The sequence below is a fragment of the Mastigoproctus giganteus genome, chromosome 7, assembly GCF_048544385.1.
Source record: "Mastigoproctus giganteus isolate SK-2022 chromosome 7, ASM4854438v1, whole genome shotgun sequence".
NCBI lineage: Eukaryota > Metazoa > Arthropoda > Arachnida > Uropygi > Thelyphonidae > Mastigoproctus > Mastigoproctus giganteus.
Genome location: NC_143581.1, coordinates 188704021 through 188725277, shown reverse-complemented (window position 1 = coordinate 188725277; position 21257 = coordinate 188704021). Strand labels below are relative to the sequence as shown.

Here is a 21257-nt window from a genome sequence, read left to right as displayed (position 1 = left end):
TCTGTTTGCCTCTAAAAATGTAAATGCAGCCCTCCATGTATGTGTGTGAATTATAAAGAAAACTATTTATTGCACTTTATTCCTTCTTCGTAAAAAATTACAACTACATAAATAAAGTCAGTTGTAGTCACTTAAATTAAGTCATAAAAATTAAAGTTAATTACATAAATAAGTCATGATACTAATGGAAATAGTTAATTATATTTTAATATTTAATGCGATGGATGAGCTTGGTGGAGATTTATTAGCTTATCAATATTAGGTTTAACCTCTGTAAGTAGAAGTCGTAAATCGCCACGTTTAACAACATCCAGACGATTTCTTTGTTTTGTAAGCAATTGAGATATAGCACTGAAACCGGTTTCGACTAGATATGATGTTGGAAAAATAAGTATTTTTTTACAATTCCCCACAATGCATAATGATCAGGGATTTTCTTTTGTAACCAAAATTCCTGATATGAATTTTGAAATTTTGGCTTCAGTTCAACTTCATTTTGTAACTCAATCAATTCTTCTACAAAACGTTCACCATCGTCATTATTTAAAAAAGGATTTATAACCCAATCTGGAATTTTAAAATTAAGGAGATCTTCGAACCTTTCCTGCATATCTCTGTGCAACATTTCTAGATGATTACAAAAAGTTAGTTTCATCAGAATTTTTTCTTATTTCTCTATTTCCAACAGATTTGGAAATTGATACAATTCACGTTGTCCTACGTTGCGCATAAAAAGCTTTACTTTAATTTTGAAATAAATGCTGAAATTTGAGTTTTCTCCTTAATAAGAGTTACATCTTGTCCTTGTAAATGTAAGTTCATAGAGTTGAATCTAGTAAATAAATCTGCAAGATAAACAATATCAGTTTTCATTTTCTTGAGGTCATTCCTATTTTCAAAAAACTCGCCAACAGTATCAGAGTTCATAAAATCTGTTGAGACAGTTGCCTTTTGACAGCCACTGAACCTCGGAGTGAAGTAGCAATCGTTCAAAATCTTCACTGTTTTGATTACAAAGCTTTCGAAATATACGATCATTCAAAGAATGTGCTTTAATTTTGCTTATAGCAGTAATAACAGTTTGTAGAGAATTGTGCAGTTGATCACTAAGTTTTTTCACAACTAAATGCTGACTGTGAATAACACAATGAACAGTAATAATATTTGTCACAGCATTTTTTAAATAAGCCATAATCATTGATGTAACCGCCAATCATTGATGGTGCTCCATCTGTTGCACAAGCAAGTACATTTGTAAGTGGAATTTCCCTGTCTTTAAAAATCGCTCCCCTGTTGCCCCCTTTCATGCCTAACACCCCTATGGATAATTCAAACGCCCCCTAGGGGTGATATCATCCACTTTGAAAAGCACTGGTATACACGAAGGCCTTAGTTGCTGATGCTCCCAGAACTCAACTACAACAAACAGCATCTTTGAGGGATGGGTCATTAGCTGTTTTCATAGTTCTTTTCCTTCTTCTTCCCCCCCCCCCCCCTTTTTTTTTCCCACCATCATCTGAATCAAGTTTTGCGGACCGGGCTAGCCGAGTGGGTAAAGTACCTGCCCGGCAACCCAAAGGTCGCGGGTTCGATTCCCGCCTCGGGCTTGGATCAAAGTACTGCAAAAACCTTGGTAGGTGCAATATGGCCACAGAAGCCGATGCGCCAACAACTATCAAAATCAAATCGAATCAAGTTTTGATGGGAACTTTAAATTTTTTGCTTGTTGTTTTTAATTTCTGTTATGGTTGACTTTCCTACCTCTTAAAATTTTGTGGGTCTTGCTTATGAAGACTCACTTTTCTCCCTTTGAAAGTCTGTTTAAAATCCCAATCTTCAGTTTAATTGTTAAAAATTTCTGCTTCCTTTGAAAAGAAGAGGACCATAACTTTAGTACGCTAAAATAAAATCCTGTAAATTTTTGGAATCTTTTCATTCATATATCTTAACTTAGTAAATATTTTACTTCGTATCTCACTTGCACCTATCATCTTAGTTGCAATTTCTGTGTGCCATGTTCTTTGTTATTAATTGACAGTTATCTTTTTTTTTTTCACTGTTTTAGATTTTACAACAACAACAAAAAAAAAGTCAGTGAACAGAAATATCAGATTATAGAAGTGTTGTTACTGTATGTATATTAAGTTATGTTTGTAAGCGTAAATTTATTTTTATTTTGCTAACCTGTATATAATATTCTTCCGATTTTCATGTTTCATTTAATTTTCTTAATTGGTAAGATAAAATAAAAGTATAAATTTGTTATATATCTTCATTTTAGCCTATGGATAATATTCCTCTAATTTTTGCTTATTACGATTGCTGTTTAATAGAATCAAAATTCAATTCGTAAATGTGATCACAATGACCTGCGCTTATTGCAATTATTTTATGACTCCAGCATTAAAAAAAAAAAAAAAAAAAAAAAATCCTGGCTTGTTCGAATTATTGATGTTCGGATTTTTGAAACTCTACTGTATAACTATATAAATTATTAATATTCGTTTATTTTATTTATTTATAATAATTATTAAATAAATATTTTTAATATATATATTTATTTATTATTTATTTTTTTAAATTTAAATCTTTATTTATGAATAACAGAGTCACCTTCCAGAATTACACACTCCTGAATCAGAAAGAATTAGGAATTTTATTGAATGGCTTCTTTCGCAGAGACCGTTTTATGCACCACTAATAATACTTAGGTGAGTTTAATTTAGAATTTAAGTTTTTATTTCATTTAGGATTGCATTAATTGCTGATATGGTTACATAAATGAATTAACTATTTGCTCAATTAAAACAATTTGTGTAATTTATTTTAAGCATTTTTTGATGATATTAATTTGCTCTGTTTAGTTATTTTTTTTATATCTTTAATTTATATGTGGATTATTTTACTCTGTTTACTGTGTGGTGGTAAGGGGAGGGTTACTTATTTTTATTATTCTATAAAAATCCAAGCTTGGTGCCAAAGTTAGTATTGGGCAGTTAAGTACCATTTGATGATCTAATAGCATGGGGATACTGTATAAGTGATTCATTGTGGTGGAGAGTTTGCTAGGATGGAAGTGGATGACTCATAGGTAGAGGTTATTTGTGAAGTTTTAGAATGTCTACCCAAATGAAATAACATGATTGCGAAGACAATTCTTGGAGACAGCAGAAGCATTTCCAAACAGCTGTTACCAAAGGTAATACCACTAGCATGTGACTGATCTGACTATATATAGTCCTGACTGGCTGTTGATATGGTGAAATTACAGCAGGGCAATTCTGGTAACTTGATTTGTTTCTTTTGCTCCCCATCACAGAAGTGTGTTTTAGTTGGTGTTTTGAACATGTCATGTAGTCCAATGTAATATTCACAGATCAGCTTCAAGTTTGATTATCCTCTTTGGAGAAGAAAGCAGGATCACTACAAAGGAGTTAGTGTCTGACTTTGGCAAGTGTGTGTGCACACACACGTGCTTGCACACTTGTGGTGGGGGGGGGGGTTCAGCCGTTTGAGAACTTTTTCTCAAAGTGGCCATTGAAAGTCTCCAGATCTGAAACTTGCAGAACACATAGGCTATTCTGGGGGAAGACAAATTTAGTTGTCAACCACTTTCTGAAACCTTATGTGAATTACAGACGATTGCTGTTCTTAAAAAATGGATTGCAGCACACCATTGGACTTAATATATGAACCCAACATGAGTATTGCCTCCTGGCAGAGGTAATCTGCCAGGAGGCAATACTCTGCAGAATACTAGGATTCTTAGCTATCTGCTGATGTTTGGTTGTTGGTCCTATTTCCAAAAGATTCAATTTTATATCTTTCAGACACCTGAAGGGAATCAGGTTGCAATCTACTTGCCTCTAGTCAAATGATATTAGGCTCAGGAACACCACTTTGAGCCATACTCCTTTCTGTAGAAAAATTATCACCTCGTACAGTGATGGGAGGGTTTCTACAATAGTAATTAACTTCCAGCCATGTATCTGCATCCTGTTCACACTTGTTTTTACGGCAAAGGGAGATCTGGTTTGACTTATTTTATATTTGAAATAATTTGGTCAACTTTAGGATTCTGGATACATATTTCTTCTTATACTTGGTGAAGTGCATTATTCAAACTGGTAAAGTTTACCATATTTGGATACAGAACTAAGGTTTGATGATGCATTCAGCACATATTTGGGAGTGTCGTAAAACTCTGCCCAGGCAGATTGCGTGTGGAAATAAGATTTGCATGTTTCAAAGTACTGGACAATTTTGGAGTGGTTTACTTTTTCAAGTTCTATTGTATTCACTAGAAATACCTCCCCTGCCTTTTCTGGTTCCAAAATGTCCAAAATCATGTGTAACTTCAAAAGAATCAGTCATCTTGATTATAGTAACCCAAAGATTTTTGTCTTTCATCTTCTTTTCTAGAATTTTGTGATGGTTTTTTGGTATATTTTCCCAGTGCTGGTCTTCCTTAGTATAGATTCTTCCAGTGTTTTCTGTTGCAGTATTTCGTCAAGACCTGAATTTTTGGCATGGTCAGTTCTCACAGTAGAATGTCTACAAGAGTAAAAGTCTTGCACAAGCCTTCAAAAAATTCCAACAGTGTGATTTTACAACGTGCACTAACACTTGTCAGCAGGGGCTGGACTGACTTCTTTTTTCTGGCCACATGCACTATTTGCTGGCAACCTTCAGATGTTGAATCGCTGAACACCCAATAATTTTTTGCAAAACTTGCAATACAATGTCTTGTTGTCCTCAGAAAAAATATTTCCAAGCTCTCTAATATAGCTCCTTAACTTAGCTATTTCACTTTGCTCTTCTGGAGCTCCAAGGCATCTTACTCACTGAAGTGGGAACATTAATTGAAATAATTTGTAAGTTTAGTTGTATTTGGAGATCATGGTTTTTTCTCTGAGATTGGAAGGGGTTGGAATTTCAACCTCTTGTGAGACAAATTAATTGCGTTAATCGAGGCCAGCCTGTATTCTGCCCAGCTGTTTTTTGTATTTTATTATGAAAAATTTGAAATGGTTTATGATATATATATATATATATATATATATATATATATATATATATATATAATTGTATTACCACTGTAGGGAAGCATTAATATAAGTACCATTGGTATATACTGTACAAGATTTCAGTGCAACTTGACAGGTTTTTTTTTTATCATCAATACTGCACTGAACAACTTGTTCAGTGCAATGCTAATATATACATACATACATACATATTAAAAAAGCCACATTTTCTTAATCTGTTCATTTAAAGGTGCCAGGCTTGGCATTGCATGCAGATGATTCCTTTGGGTTTGCTAGATTATGAAGCTCACAGGTCAAGGTGATTATCAGTCCTACACATCGAGTATCCTACTACTATGAACTTCATAACCTATAATCAGCTTGATGTAAAAGGAAATTTATGATTGTAAATTCATTAAAAGCTAAAAACTTCAAATGAAGAAAGTGCTGCACATTTTGTACTGCTAAAAGGTGTCTTTCAGCAACTCAGTTATTGATTGCAGCTTGTACAACTTGAGATTCCTTTGGCAACCAATGTAATACCCAGTATTCAGCATTTAACAAGATCTTGATATCTGTAGGAGGAGCAGATGACCAAACAACTAATCTATAGGTAAGAAATAGATGAAAATATTTGCAAGTAACTTTTGGGTCTGAGGCCTTGGATATATCAACCTTGAAGTCTCACTAAGCCTCAAAACCATAAAGTGCTCCTTAAAAACCAGTTTATTATCCAAAATAATACTCAGGAAACTTACTGATGTTGAAGAAAACAATGTAGCTCCATATAAATCTATAACAAGCCGAGGAACAGTGGGTGGCAAACTAGACAAAAAATTTAGATTTAAATGGGTTACTGTTTAAACCAAAGGCACTTACATTAACAAGTGATTAATCTGATGTTGGATTTGCCCATTAAATTTCAGAGAAACATGCAACATCACAAGAAGACCAGAAATGATTATAATAATATTATCAGCATATGAGAGAGAGAGAGAGGGAGAGGGGGGGATAAACAGTATTACCAAAAAGAAAAGGTACTAGCAAAGTAGAGAAGAATAATGTCAGTCATAAGCTTCCTTAACGAACACAGGTTAATGGAACAAAAAGCTTTGCATGCATGTCATTTGAAAAAGCCTCTCCTCTTAAAGTGGATTAATGACAGTAACATAAATAAGGAGCCTTGAATTCCAAAACCTTTAACAGATAATAATAAAAGGCGTGAACTAAGCTTGGAGTCTCATGTATGGTGTATTCTTGAAGTTTCAATGAATTGTGGCATGTTAGAGTAGAATGTCTCTATAGATCCTGACATACTAAATGCTTGCTAGAAAAATTTGGTCCATCACAGGTTTCAGTAATATCCTTTCCAACAACTTCAGAAGAGGAGAACAAACAGGTATTGGGCAGAATAGCTGTTTTATGTAGGCAAGGGTTACTTATTCTTTGAATAGGCATAATCCTGTATGTGTGTTGAGATATTAGATGTTGTTGTTATTTGGTTTTTAGGAGCATTAGCAACTAAGGCCATATTGCTCCGGGTATATGCAGTGGTCATTTCCTGACCTTTATGCATTCTCCATATTTGGTGATCATGGGCTCGAACCCCGGTCTAATTAAGAAGCGTGTGCTACGCACTGCTGCTCCTGCCCATCTGGCTATGGAGGCGCCCTTCTCTTAACTGGCAAAAGTTTGGACAAATGATGTCACTGAATACACTATTCAAAATTGTTTTTCGAAAGCCGGATTTGCATTGAATACAGAAGTTGAATGACTGGACGAACAAGATGAACTGCTCCTTTCACAACCGAAAAATTTTTGACCATTATTAGAATCGTCTGGAAACATCGAAAATTAAATAACACTGGATAGTTATGTTTATGTAGATCACAGCAGAACATCCAAATGAATATGAAATACTGCTGAACAGTGTTAGATGTGACCATGATCACGAAGAAATTAACGATGACGCTGAAGAGATGAATCAGAACGACCCGTAGAAAAGCCAACTTGCGAAGAAATGATTAACGCTTTTAAAACGGTTCGTATGGGTCTAGTTTTGTGAAAATGTTCCTGATAATGTTTTTAATGCTCTGAATAAATGCGAGGTTTTCTTTGAGAATCAGACAATTTTTTTAATTGTACTGTGTAAACGAAAATTACAGATTTTTTTTTAAATTTGTGATACTTACCAGTAAAAATTGTGTAAACGTAATTTAAATATGTTTTTGAAATAAAATACATTAAAAATAAATGTAGATTTGTTTTCATTCTCTAATTAGATAACAATTTCTAATAAAAAACATTCTCTGTATAACGAAATTTCTCTATAATGAATTTTTTCTCCGGATTTATCAAATTCGTTATAGGGAAGTTCGACTGTATTTGCACATCTCTAGTCCGTGGGGACCTCCCCTGAATCCAAGGATGCTCTCATAATTATGGCTGAGGGTTTGCTTACTTCTTTTGCTGCCTCTAATATAACTGGATAGATCCCATCCACACCAAGTGCCTTTCTTATGTTTAACTTCAATAATTTCTTCACAACTTTGTTCTCAGTTATTGCAAAATCATTAAGCACCCTGCTACAATTTGATAACCTTCTGGCATTCTTAATCTTTAATAACTCCATGTGTGAATGTAGATGCAAAATTCTCATTCAATTTGTTTGCTACTTGAGCAGGATCATCAACAGTTGAACCGTCGTTATCAAGTGGACCATTCTGATTCATCCCCTTCCTTTTAGAGTTTATATAAGTAAAGAAATCCTTGCTGTTTTTCTTAGCATCCTCCTTTGCCAAAGATTTCTTGTAATCTGTCTTCACCTGCCTAACGTCCTTTATGACTTGATTACAGACTAGCTTATATCTGCCATAGGCTTCTGTGTCACCTGATAATTTATATGCATCCCATGCATTTTGCTTCTCTGCCACGAGTCTCATTAGCTCATTTGGCAATCATTTAGGCCTAAACCTTGAACAATATTTCTCAAGAGGTATGAAACATTTGGTTTCTTCCACGATTAATTCCTTGAATGCTTCTCACTTAGAATTTGCTGTTGGTAACATCAGTTGATCCCACTGTACAGAATTTAAAAACTGTCTGAGACCACTGTAGTCACCTTTATGGAAGCAAAAACCATTTCCTTTACCACTTATCTTAATTATATCTTTAATTAAATCCCACATCAGTACACTGTGATCACTACTGATAACCAGATCAAGAGTATTGCTCTCTCTGGTTGCCTCTCGAACATGCTACTGCAGAAAACAATCATCCAATAAATCCACAAAAGTCTTACTAGTGTGCGAGTGACCAATCCACAAGTTCCAGTCAATATCTGGGAAGTTAAAATCCCCCATTATAAGACATTCTGATTTACTAGCCCACTCAATTTCTCTGTACAATTGTTCATTGTACTCATTCGAGTCATTAGGCCTATAACACACGTCTACTCATTCATTAGGTGCTGTGTGTGTGGTCCATACTATTATATGGAGTTGAAACTTGGATGCTGAAAACATCAAGCATGAACAAAATAGAGGCCTTCGAAATGTGAATCTACAGATGCATGCTAAAAGTATCTTGGTTAGACAGAATCACCAACATTTGAAGTCTTGAAAAGAGCAGGAAGAAAATGTGAATTGTTGAGCTTAGTGAAGAGAAGGAAAACTTGGGACACATCCTTAGAAATGTGAAATATAAATTGCTTCAAGTAATAATAGAGGGAAAGAAAGGAGTGGGGAGGAGGAAACTTTCTTGGCTGAAAAACATGCAGCTGGATTGGCAGAAGTACAGCTTGGTGATCACTAACCTCCAATAGGAGACAGCATCAAAGGAAGAAGTTTTACATAATTTTAACAAAAGGCACATAACTGCTATTTTTGCACTGATGATATTGTTAACATCTAAACAGTGATTAAATCTAATAACTGAATATGCTCTGTAGTGTAAAATATTACCCGTTACTAAGTCAATATTGAATTTCTGAAATTCTCCCCATATGTTTGTTACGAATTCTGCTTTAACAACAGTTAAAGGCTAAGGTAAAGAAAGCCACCACAAGAAACGTTGGATAACTCACACAGAAAATTATTTTCCTGACACTGGACTCTAGCGCTGCTTTCTCAGTAAACAGATGGTAGGTGTTATCGGTCTGGAGCTGAAATCGAGAAGGATATATTGATTGACAGGTAGGCATGGCAAATAATGAAATGATTGTTGGTTGGTGTGACAGATGACAAGCTACTGTGTAGTCATTGGTTGGCATTATAATGTGTATTTATGAGTAAAGGACGGTGCATAATAGTTTTGTGATGAAAAGGTAAACAGGTAATAGTAGCGATGAATCTTTTAAAGATGGAAGAAATTTGTAAGGAAAATAAAATGTTTGTTGATTTTTTGATGAAACTAAATTAATAAAAGTTTCGTTCTGTTCATTTTTATGTTCTTCATTATGTTTTTTTTTTTCTCATTATTAAAAGCAGATTTTTGGAATTCATGAGTGTTTTTACTATATTGTTGATTTAGGTTTGGTTATGAAAAGGTTTCTTTATTTTTCGTTATATTTTGTATTTTCGTTATATATATATATAATATCTGTGTAGATACACCATAGACAACTCTTAAGAAACTGATGGTAGTTGTAGTAGTAGGCATTATTTGCTCTGTTTCTCATAGTGTGCTCTTCCTTCACAACGAGTTGCCATGATATTCATTACCTTGAATAAGTAATGCTTCACTAAAAGAGAAGACTATTGTTACATATTCTCAGTGAGTACCACCACCCAGATGGCACCATTTCAAAGCTGTTGTCCTATCATCAGTGGGTGGGCAGGTACCCTGGTATTGCAGACATGACGACCCAGTTGTGAAGATTTTGATATCACACAATATCAGGGATGCCAAAAGGTTTATATGACAGTATTTAAAAATAACTAAATGCACAAGGCTTAATACGTTAAGAGCCGACTGATGATAGGCCAACAGCTTTGAAACAGTGCCATCTGGGTGATGGTACTCACTGAGAATAAGTAACAATAGTCTTCTCTTTTAGTGAAGCGTTACTTATTCAAAGTAGTGCAATATCATGGCAACTCGTGAAGGAAGAGCACAATATGAGAAAAAGAGCAAATGTCTACTACAACAACTACCATCGTAATTTCTCAAGAGTTGTCTATGGTGTATCTACACCGATATTATATAGATATTTAGATCTTAACGTATTATGCCTTGTGCATTTAGTTATATATATATATATATATATATATATATATATATATAAAAATATCTGATAATTAAAATAAATATGATATTTAAAATAAAAACATCAGCCAGTAGTACGGCAATAATGCAGAGCGAAACGAAACGCAAAATAATATAAAATAAACAAACAGGGAAGGGAAAGTAGAGATAATAGGTAGTCGATAATCCCCTGTAAAATTTAGTCAATTAAGTCATTAAACCCAATTAATAAAAAATGTAAATTTAAAATAATGCCAATTATAAATAATTTAGCGGTACCCCCCCTCGAAGGTACCAGTTCCAAAAAAACGTGAAATATCACCAAAAAGGGTTAAAGAAACTACCAAAAAACTAAAATATCAAAATGATAGACTGACCATCATGCCCCATATTGACAGAGGACCACGAGGCCAATAATGGTCATGGAATTGCTGCATTTCAATCGTCATACAAATCATCGCAAAGGCAGAAAATATCGAAGAACCAAACCACCCTTCCATTCTCCGATAGATCAACCAATGCAGAGGATTTGCATGGCGGTGGTCCTTATGCAGCGAAATATGCAGCGCCTGTGCCGCCATCTATTCTTTTCCTTTCTATTATATAAGCTGGTTAAGCTTGCATTATGTCAGTGGTGTGGCTCTGATCAAGAGTGTTTTCTGTTCTATAGTTTATTTTTCGCTGCATAAGGACCACCGCCATGCAAATCCTCTGCATTGGTTGATCTATCGGAGAATGGAAGGGTGGTTTGGTTCTTCGATATTCTCTGCCTTTGCGATGATTTGTATGACGATTGAAATGCAGCGATTCCATGACCATTATTGGCCTCGTGGTCCTCTGTCGATATGGGGCATGATGGTCAGTCTATCATTTTGATATTTTAGTTTTTTGGTAGTTTCTTTAACCCTTTTTGGTGATATTTCATGTTTTTTTGGAACTGGTACCTTCGAGGGGGGTACCGCTAAATTATTTATACAGCAAACCCCCGCTATTCGTGGTATCTGTATTCGCAGTTTCGCGTATTCGCGATCGCCGATTTAATATAAAATGAAACCTGAAAAAATGTGAATTTTAAAGCGCCGTGAATATTTTCTGCCATAAAAAACATGGGCGTGGCTAAAATTATCTTTCCCGGTCAAAACAGCGCTCAGTAGGTGGGGGGGAGGGGTGAAAAAATCGCGAGCGTGGATGTTTCTCGGTAATCCTTGTTCAGTATGTGTTAGTCATGGAAGGTTTCGTCGTTTGCTTTTAATTTATATGCTTATAAACTGAATAAATTTATCAATTTATAAATTGATATGCTTACAAAAATGATAAATCTACCGTTTTGCAGTGTAAAACAGACTTTTTCGAGTGCGTTAACGGAAGAAAGTGACTTTATTGTGGACAAGTTCTTTCTAACCCCTACAAAAATATGGCTACGAATAAAAAGAGAAATGTGAAAATATCAAAGAAGGTGATAACATTAGCGAATAAAATTGAGTTATTAGACAATGTCTAATGGTGAAAGTGTCTCCTCAGTGGCAAAACATTATAAAATCAATGAGTCAACGGTACGATCAATCAAGAAATCGGAAGAAAAAATCCGCCGTAGTGTCCGTGAAAACGCGCTAATTGCTTCAAAAATTTGCTCTGTAACTCGTGATGTTAAATTAGAAAAAATGGAAAAGGCTTTAAATCTGTGGATAGAAGACCGAACTCGAAATAAAATTCCGTTAAGTTCACTCATCATTCGCGAAAAGGCAAAACTCCTCTATCAACACTTTAGTGAAACTGCTGATAGCACTGGCGGGATGTTTTTTTTTTGCTAGCAAAGGCGCTGGTTTGAAATTTCTAATAAATATTACATTTAATATTAAATTGTTTCTTATTTTCATTTCGATGCTATATGCTTGCATTTCACTATGTACTGTCTATGTACATGTCATATTATGAAGGTACATATAATACATACATAGACAAAATTTTAGACTAGTTTTTCTTATATATTTCATACTTTGGAACGGAACCCCTTTATTACTATGGGAGCCATAACTCAGTATTCGCGAATTTCTCAGGAACGTAACTCCCGCGAATAGCAGGGGTTTACTGTAATTGGCATTATTTTAAATTTACATTTTTTATTAATTGGGTTTAATGACTTAATTGACTAAATTTTACAGGGGATTATCGACTACCTATTATCTCTACTTTCCCTTCCCTGTTTGTTTATTTTATATTATTTTGCGTTTCGTTTCGCTCTGCATTATTGCCGTACTACTGGCTGATGTTTTTATTTTAAATATCATATTTATTTTAATTATCAGATATAATTAGGCATCATGTGGAGGATGTGCATTTGCTGCCTCTAATGATAGCTACATAGCCTTATTTATTTTTATTACTTTTGCCTAACTTTTACCTCACATAATATATATATATATATATATATATATATATATATATACTATCATTGAATTATATTAAATAAAGTTAAATTATAATAAATGAATAAATAATTAAGCATTCATTAGAGGCAGCGACATGCAATTCCTCCATATGAAGCTGAAATACATCCATTATTTTAAATTAAATAAACCATAAGCCAGTAGTATGGCAAAAACTGTAGAGCGAAAATTAACATAAAAATAACCCAAATAAACAATCGAACGAAAAGAAAGAATAGATATAAATAGTAGCCCAGAAACCCTAATATAATTTCGATCTTTAAATCCAATTAACAAAAACTATACAAATTTTAGGATAATGCCAATTAGTTATTAATTTAGCGGTCCCCCCCCCCCCCCCCCCCGAGAGGTACCAGTTCCGAAAGACGTGAAATATCACCCAAAGAGGGTTAAAGGAACTACCAAACGATAACAAAATCAAAATAAACTAAAATAAAATAGACTGACCATCATGCCCCATATCGACAGAGGACCACGAGGCCAATAATGGTCATGGAATCGCTGCATTTCAATCGTCATACAAAACATCGCAAAGGCGGAAATATCGAAGAACCAAACCACCCTTCCATTCTCCGATAGATCAACCAATGCAGAGGATTTGTATGGCGGTGGTCCTTATGCAGCGAAAATAAACTATAGAACAGACAGCACTCTAAAGCAGAGCCACACCACTGACATACTGTAAGCTGAATCAGCTTATATTGAAGAAAAAAAGAAAATAGATGGCGGCACAGGCGTTGCTAAATTAGCATAACGACCCATTACTATTGAATTATATTAAATGTTGACGAAAATTAAATTATAATAAAAAATTAAAATAATTAAGCATTCATTAGAGGCAGCAACTTGCAATTCCTCCATATGAAGCCGAAATATATACTATCATTGAATTATATTAAATAAAGTTAAATTATAATAAATGAATAAATACTTAATCGTTTGGTAGTTCCTTTAACCCTCTTTGGGTGATATTTCACGTCTTTCGGAACTGGTACCTCTCGGGGGGGTACCGCTAAATTAATAACTAATTGGCATTATCCTAAAATTTGTATAGTTTTTGTTAATTGGATTTAAAGATCGAAATTATGTTAGGGTTTCTGGGCTACTATTTATATCTATTCTTTCTTTTCGTTCGATTGTTTATTTGGGTTATTTTTATGTTAATTTTCGCTCTACAGTTTTTGCCATACTACTGGCTTATGGTTTATTTAATTTAAAATAATGGATATATATATATATATATATATATATATATATATATATACACACACAGGGTGTCTCAAAAATATTGGTACAAACATTTAGGGGAGGTAGGCAACATCTAAAGGAATGTGGATCGCAAAGCAACCCATAACCGGAAACGTCACCGTAAGTCGGTACATGGCGCTGTTCATTAGTTTGCGAGAGGGAAAATTTCTGGTTTACTCATTCAAGCAGTAGTCGCCGCACGAAGAGCATGCATCGATATACGAACTGTGAGGTGGCAGACATGCACCTAGTGTATGGATAGCAGAGGGCCCACATGGTGTGCGCCCCCATGCGGAACAACATCGCTTCGCAATAAATGTGTGGGCAGGTATGGTCAGTGACTGCTTAGTCGGCCCATACCTGTTACCATCTGCACGAACTCCGCTAAATATCGGATCTTTCTTGAACAAGTTCTACCAGCGTTACTTGACGATGTTCCAGCAAATGTGAGATGCAACATTTGGTTTTAACATGACGGGGCGCTTGCCCATTATGGAAGGTGTGTTCGTGACTATTTGAACAGGTGTTTTGGGTGTCGATGGATTGGCTGTGGTGGACCCGTTGCCTAGCCCCCACACTCGCCTGATTTATCAAGCCCTGATTTCTTTCTGTTGGGGGGCCCTCAAATATATTGTGTATGAATTGCTTGTGGAGATGGAAATGGATCTTGTGGCAAGACTCGTCTGCGCTGCTGCTACTGTCAAAGAAACTCCAGGTGTGTTCAACCATGTCCGCCAATCCATGCTGCTTCGGTGTCATGCATGCATCGCGTCTCATGGTGGAACCTTCGAGCATCTGTTGTAAAATCACGAAATGCATCCATCTCGTACTCCATTGTTAATATTATGTCAAATAAATGTTTGTCACTAATTACTGTCTTGTGTCATTTCTGCTTCTTGTGCCTCTGCTACTACTTTCCCTTGACATTTACGGTTATGGGTTCCTATGCGATTCACATTCCTTTAGAAGTTATCTACCTCCCCTAAACGTTTGTACCAATATTTTTGAGACACCCTGTAGTGAATAGCTATTGAGGCGCTGATTGACGTTATGATACGTGTGTATCTGCACGAGTATCTTTAAAAATAAAAGTACAGTGATAAAAAATATTTTGTTAATAAACAATTTATGGGCTCGTCCACCCATGATTCTAAAGAAAAAAGGTTAGGTAACCCCCTCCGTTTCGGGATGGGTTCAAGCTCCCATGGGATTCAAGTGGAGGCAACCTGACCTTTTTTCACCATTAGGACATATTGAACAAGAAAATAAAAAGCCATAAAGAATTTTTTTTTTTTTTTTTTTTTTTTTTATGAATGTAACTTCTAAATATAACTTTTTCTAAAGAAAACCTTTAACACCTCACTTCGTGAGGTGTTCAAGCTCCCATGGAATTCAAGTGGAGGTAACCTGACCCTTTTTAACCATCATGGAAAGTGTTCAAGTTACTATTAGTGCTTCTGAGTGGTACTAAACCGATGTTATGTGTTGTGTTCGCTCACCAATCAGCACATTATTTACCACGCCTACCTGTCAATCAGTATATCGTTCCCAACTTTGCTCCAGACCGAGAACACCATCTGTTTTCCGAGCGAGCATCGCTGGAGTGCCGTATTGGGAGACTAGTTTTTCGCGTAAGTTATCCAACATTTCTTGTCGTTCTCGTATTGGCTTTCTTTACCTTTGCCCAGTTAAATTATAACTCGCAACTTCCAGCAGTTTCTGACTTTTACTCTGAACTTTACATAGCTACAAGAAAACGCTTCTATATATATAACAACTGTACTCCCAGTGGATGGATTATCATGAAATTTTATATTTGGGCCTTATAGATAATCCCAAATTTCCTGAAAATCAGACCAATATAAATCTGGCAATTATTATTATTACAGTAAACCCCCGCTATTCGCGGTATCTGTATTCGCGGTTTCGCGTATTCGCGATCGCCGATTTAATATAAAATGAAACCTAAAAAAATTTGAATTTTAAAGCGCCGTGAATATTTTCCGCCATAAAAAAAACATGGGCGTGGCTAAAATTATCTTTCCCGGTCAAAACAGCGCTCAGTGGGTGGGGGGAGAGGGGTGACAAAATCGCGAGCGTGGATGTTTCTCGCTAATCCTTGTTCAGTATGTGTTATGCGCTTGTCATGGAAGGTTTCATCGTTTGCTTTTTTTTTTTTTTTTTTTTTTTTATGTGAACCCCAAACACAAGAGGGATTAGAACCTATAGTACTTAGTACCGTGCTTGGGTTGGAAGTTGAGAAGACGAAAGAAGGTATTTGTTGACATTGGACTTGAACTTCTGTACACTGTAATTTTCAGGAAATACGTATGAATGAAGGTTGTTCCAGAAAACGGCAGTTGAATGAATAAATGAGGAAGATGAAAAGTTGGTTCTGCGGGTTTGAAGTTGGACAGTAAATGGATGTTGGCTGGTGGCGGCACGTGTTCGGACTGTTTTGAAAGAGAGAGCGGGAATTATAGAAGCCAATTCAGAAGAACAGTGCCCATGGAAGTATCTGTAGAAGAGGCATGCAGAAGAAACAGTGCGTCTATAAGAAAGCGAGTGGAGAGAACCTGTAGTACTTAGTACCGTGCTTGGGTTGGAGGGTGAGAAGACGAAAGAAGATATTTGTACTTGAACTTCTGTAGACTGTAATTTTCAGGAAATACGTATGAAGGAAGGTTGTTCCAGAAAAAGCAGTTGAATGAATAAATGAGGAAGATGAAAAGTTGGTTCTGTGGGTTTGAAGTTGGACAGTAAATGGATGTTGACTGGTGGCGGCACGTATTCGGACTGTTTTGAAAGAGAGAGAGATTTGGCTGTCACAGACCGTCCGGACTTCGCCGAAATTGGGTCCACTTGACTTGAGTGTCACCCGAATATCAGTTCCATCAGCGTTTTAGACTTCCATGTAGCAAGTACAGCTTGTCTGGCATATCTGAGAGAATGTCTGTGACAAATATGCTTATAAATTGAATAAATGTATCAATTTATAAATTGATATGCTTACAAAAATGATAAATCTACCGTTTTTCAGTGTAAAACAGACTTTTTCGAGTGTGTTAAAGGAAGAAAGTGACTTTATTGTGGACAAGTTCTTTCTAACCCGTACAAAAATATGGCTACGAATAACAAGGGAAATGTGAAAATATCAAAGAAGGTGATGACATTAGCGAATAAAATTGAGTTATTAGACAAAATTTCTAATGGTGAAAGTGTCTCCTCAGTGGCAAAACATTATAAAATCAATGAGTCAACGCTATGATCAATCAAAAAATCGGAAGAATAAAATCCGCCGTAGTGTCCGTGAAAACGCGCTAATTGTTTCAAAAATTTGCTCTGTAACTCGTGACGTTAAATTAGAAAAAATGGAAAAAGCTTTAAATCTGTGGATAGAAGACCGAACTCAAAATCAAATTCCGTTAAGTTCACTCACCATTCATGAAAAGGCAAAACTCCTTTATCAACACTTTAGCGACACTGGTGATAGCACCGGCGGGATAAGTTTTTTTGCTAGCTAAGGTTTGAAAGATTTGTTTGAAATTTCTAATAAATATTACATTTAATATTAAATTGTTTCTTATTGCATTTCACTATGTACATAGTGAAATTTCACTTTTTCGCTTGCATTTCACTATGTACATAGTGAAATGCAAGCGAAAAGGCATATGGCTTGCATTTCACTATGTACATAGTGAAATGCAAGCCATATGCTTGCATTTCACTATGTACATAGTCATATTATGAAGGTACATATAATACATACATAGACAAAATTTTAGACTAGTTTTTCTTATATATTTCATACTTTGGAACGGAACCCCTTTATTACTATGGGAGCCATAACTCAGTATTCGCGTTTTCGTTATTCGCGACATTTCTCAGGAACGTAACCCCCGCGAATAGCGGGGGCTTACTGTATTTTTAAACATAATCACAAGCTATACAAATATCGTGTATTTGTAGTTGAAGCACTGGATATTTTGTTTGTTGCCATTCCTGGTTGGAGGAATAAATGAGGTGTAGCGGATGTGAAGAAATGAGATTTTCTCGATATGCACATAAAAGTTATTGCTTTTTGCTTCCTTTTGTTTTTGTTATAAATCACGAATTATTACTATTTTCTGACATGTCTGAAATTTAATGCATGGTATACATTATGTACATTAACTAACTTCTCTCCCACCCCCATATTCATTTATAAATGGGAGGTAGTTAACTGCACACTGTATTATCAAATACTGGATTAATCAGGTTTTCTTGTACTTAAGAAATCCAACATTAAATAAAATGTTTATTGTAGTTCTTTTATTTTCAGAGAAGACAGCAAGGAAAGATATCGCTTTTTTCAGTATATGGTAGATGACCGCACTGAATCCCTCTTTTCCTATTATGAGTTCCTGCAACATCTCCGTCAGCAGATATCAAAATGAGACCTTTTAATAACATCTTTGGGTTCTTCCTGCCTCTACCCAGTGTGATGAATTAGTGACACCTGTGAATGAAAAATATCCGTGGAATTTTTGCTGAGCTTTAAGTGATTGAATAATGCCAAATAACTTGATAGTTTTGCCGGTGGAAGTTACAGTCATCATTTTTGTTTTTGTTTCAGTTTTTGACAGATGTATCTAATGCTCACCTGAAAGAAGTATTAAGGTTTCATCACAGGTGCACTTTGTGGGAGCTAGGGTAATTTTACCTGACAAGATTTGGAAAACATGGAATTTGTGAGGTCCTTAATCATTTCCTGTTATATGATGCATTCTTGTTTGACTAAAGTCTATCTGTATATCCAGCTCTCTTCAGGTGTGATGCTACTGCCACCATCAATTCTGTAGCCAAATAAATTGGTTTTCCTGTTTGGAATCGTAAGAGTAGAACATTGAGTGTTATGATTCATTGCTGGTTTTATGTATAAATAGCACTTTTCTGTACTATTGTGTATGATGAGAACTTAATAGTGAATTTGCTCTGCATAAGATTCTTCTGTGCATACAAAGGTGTAAAGGTGTGACTAAGAACAAGTGTAAATGTATCTACAGGCCTAAAGAACTGGTGCTAAGGCTCTAATTTTGTGAATTTCTGTTACCGGAGCAACTTTGGCAGAGCATTTTAAACTGTTTATTGGCTTGTAATAATGTATATGAAAGTTTAAAGTAAATTGGAGACTAAATTTTTTTTTCTTCTTCTTCCCCCCCCAAAAAAGTGATGACGGTTTTCTGTTTGGATGGAGATTGCAATTCTGATATTCCACACAAGCTATACTGTACAGCTTCAGTGAGTGTTTCTTGGGATTATTCAATAACAATTTTGATATTTCTCAAGAGCTGACTTAAATATGGTTTCCCTATTTCAGTTTACGATGTTACTATGGTAATACCAAGTACAAATTTTACAGGTAATTAGCATAAAACAAGGTAGGTAACAGCTGCCTTTGTTCACGAGTTTTTAACGATGTAAAGGTTTGGGTAATAAAAACTTTCAGCATTAAGAAAATCACTTTTAGAGTAAAATTGTGATTCTCTAATCTTTGTACTGTTAATTAAAAGAGTTCTAAGGATCAGTTATTTATTTTTTTTCCCCTTCAGTTAAATAATTTCTTTATGTTATGGAACTTCAGTATTTTGATTATTGCACTTTTACAATAACAACAGACCAATGTTTTGCAGTCATTCTAACTGAAAACGGTACAGCTTGTGTTTGTTATGTGGTATTTATGCTGATATAATAAACAGAGCCATATCTCTAATAGCGATGTTACACTTGAGATAATAAAAATCAGTGAAACTGTCAGTTTATTATATACTGAATATATGTGAAGAAGGATTTTGTGAGATAAAGAATTAGAGAAATCTATTTAGATTATTTTTGCAGGGAAACCACTTAAGGTGAATGATTGCATTAGCTTGAAATATTTCATGCCCGCTTGATGTGTTTTGCTATTAAAGGAGGAACCAGTTTGAGTTATGAAATTAACTCTTGTGTATATTTTAAAACTTGGGTGATTTTAGTTTTTCTGCTGTGGTTTAAGTGATTGTGACAGTCAGTGATATTTAAAATATTTTATTTATTTTTTATTATTAATTTGCTAATGGATCAACTTTTATAGAAGTGCATTAGCTGTTTGGTGTGTGTGCGTGTTTGTGCGCACCTGGTTTTAAAAGCAGAATTTTAAAAACTAAAAATAGCGTTGATGGAGATTAAATACAATAATAATTCTGTCATTGTATTTAATTCCACCAGCCAGCACATATGCAGTGCTTTGTACTACTTGAAACATTACTTTTAAATTAATATTTTTATTTTCCCCCTCTGATTTTACGATCGAAAAACTGAGAACATTGAATTTCTATTCTGAATGTGTTGCAACTTTTCCATATTTGCCACAAGCTGAGATTTAATGTTTATTGCAATATTTGCAGTAAATGTTAAATCACTGCAATAAGGTAAGGATTTATTGTTTATTTAGTAAATTAATTATTAAAAAAATACTGGATTTCTTAAAATATCTTGTCTTTTTAACCCTTTTGTCAGTTGCTTGGTATATGACAAAATGCCACCGTCTCCCACCGTCCCACCCCTTTAATATGGGAGTTAGATTCATTTTTATACATATATTTATAGGTACATTTCCCCACTACTTTTATCAAAGTGTGGATGCAATATTTTCTGTTTTAATTTTGATTTACAATGAATTAAGATAGTTAATTCTTTGTTTGTCATCTAATACACCCTGTGCAAGCAATCTCATCTGTTTTATATATTTGTCTCAAACTCCCACATGATGTGTTAGATGCCAGAGAGAGAGAGTTTATGCTAGTATATATTTTTTATATATTACCCCAGTAAATTTGGGGGTGGCATCATGCACTCTTTTGTACCTTTGTCTACTTGGGACAGTATTTTAGTTCTGATTTTTTTTTTATACCTTATACACCAAAGTTCTTAATTATTCCAAGTATAATTAGTTATTTTGCAGGAAACTGGATGGGGATGTCAGCAGTTTCCAATAGTCAAGAGTGCAACAAATTTTTAGTTCTCATACTCAGTGAATGTTTCTTGATACTTTTTTTTATAGTCATAGTTTTGAATTTGTCTTGTGATCTTAAATGGAGAGAAAAGACTTGTTTTTGGAAGAAGACGACTGATTATTTCAGGAACTTATCTGGCAGCATTTCTGTGTGTGATTCAGGGAACCTACCAGGTAGCAATGGAAATGAAGATAAAGATGTAATTTAATAACAGATGGAAGAGATGGATACTTAAAAGAAATTTCCATTGAGGAATA

At 34.9% G+C, this 21257-nt stretch overlaps 1 protein-coding gene across 2 annotated transcripts in view; it reads left to right on the top strand.

Moving 5' to 3' along the window:
• Sec24AB (Protein transport protein Sec24AB) overlaps positions 1–19532 on the top strand; it is a 298277-nt gene extending 278745 nt beyond the window's left edge. For both annotated transcript variants that reach the window (XM_090378021.1, XM_090378020.1), the window contains 2 exons: positions 2608–2711; positions 18288–19532. In XM_090378021.1, coding sequence (XP_090234147.1) covers positions 2608–2711; positions 18288–18402 — 219 coding nt within the window. In that variant the 3' untranslated portion in view covers positions 18403–19532. The remainder of the gene's footprint in view (positions 1–2607; positions 2712–18287) is intronic.
• The last annotated feature ends 1725 nt before the right edge of the window (positions 19533–21257 follow it).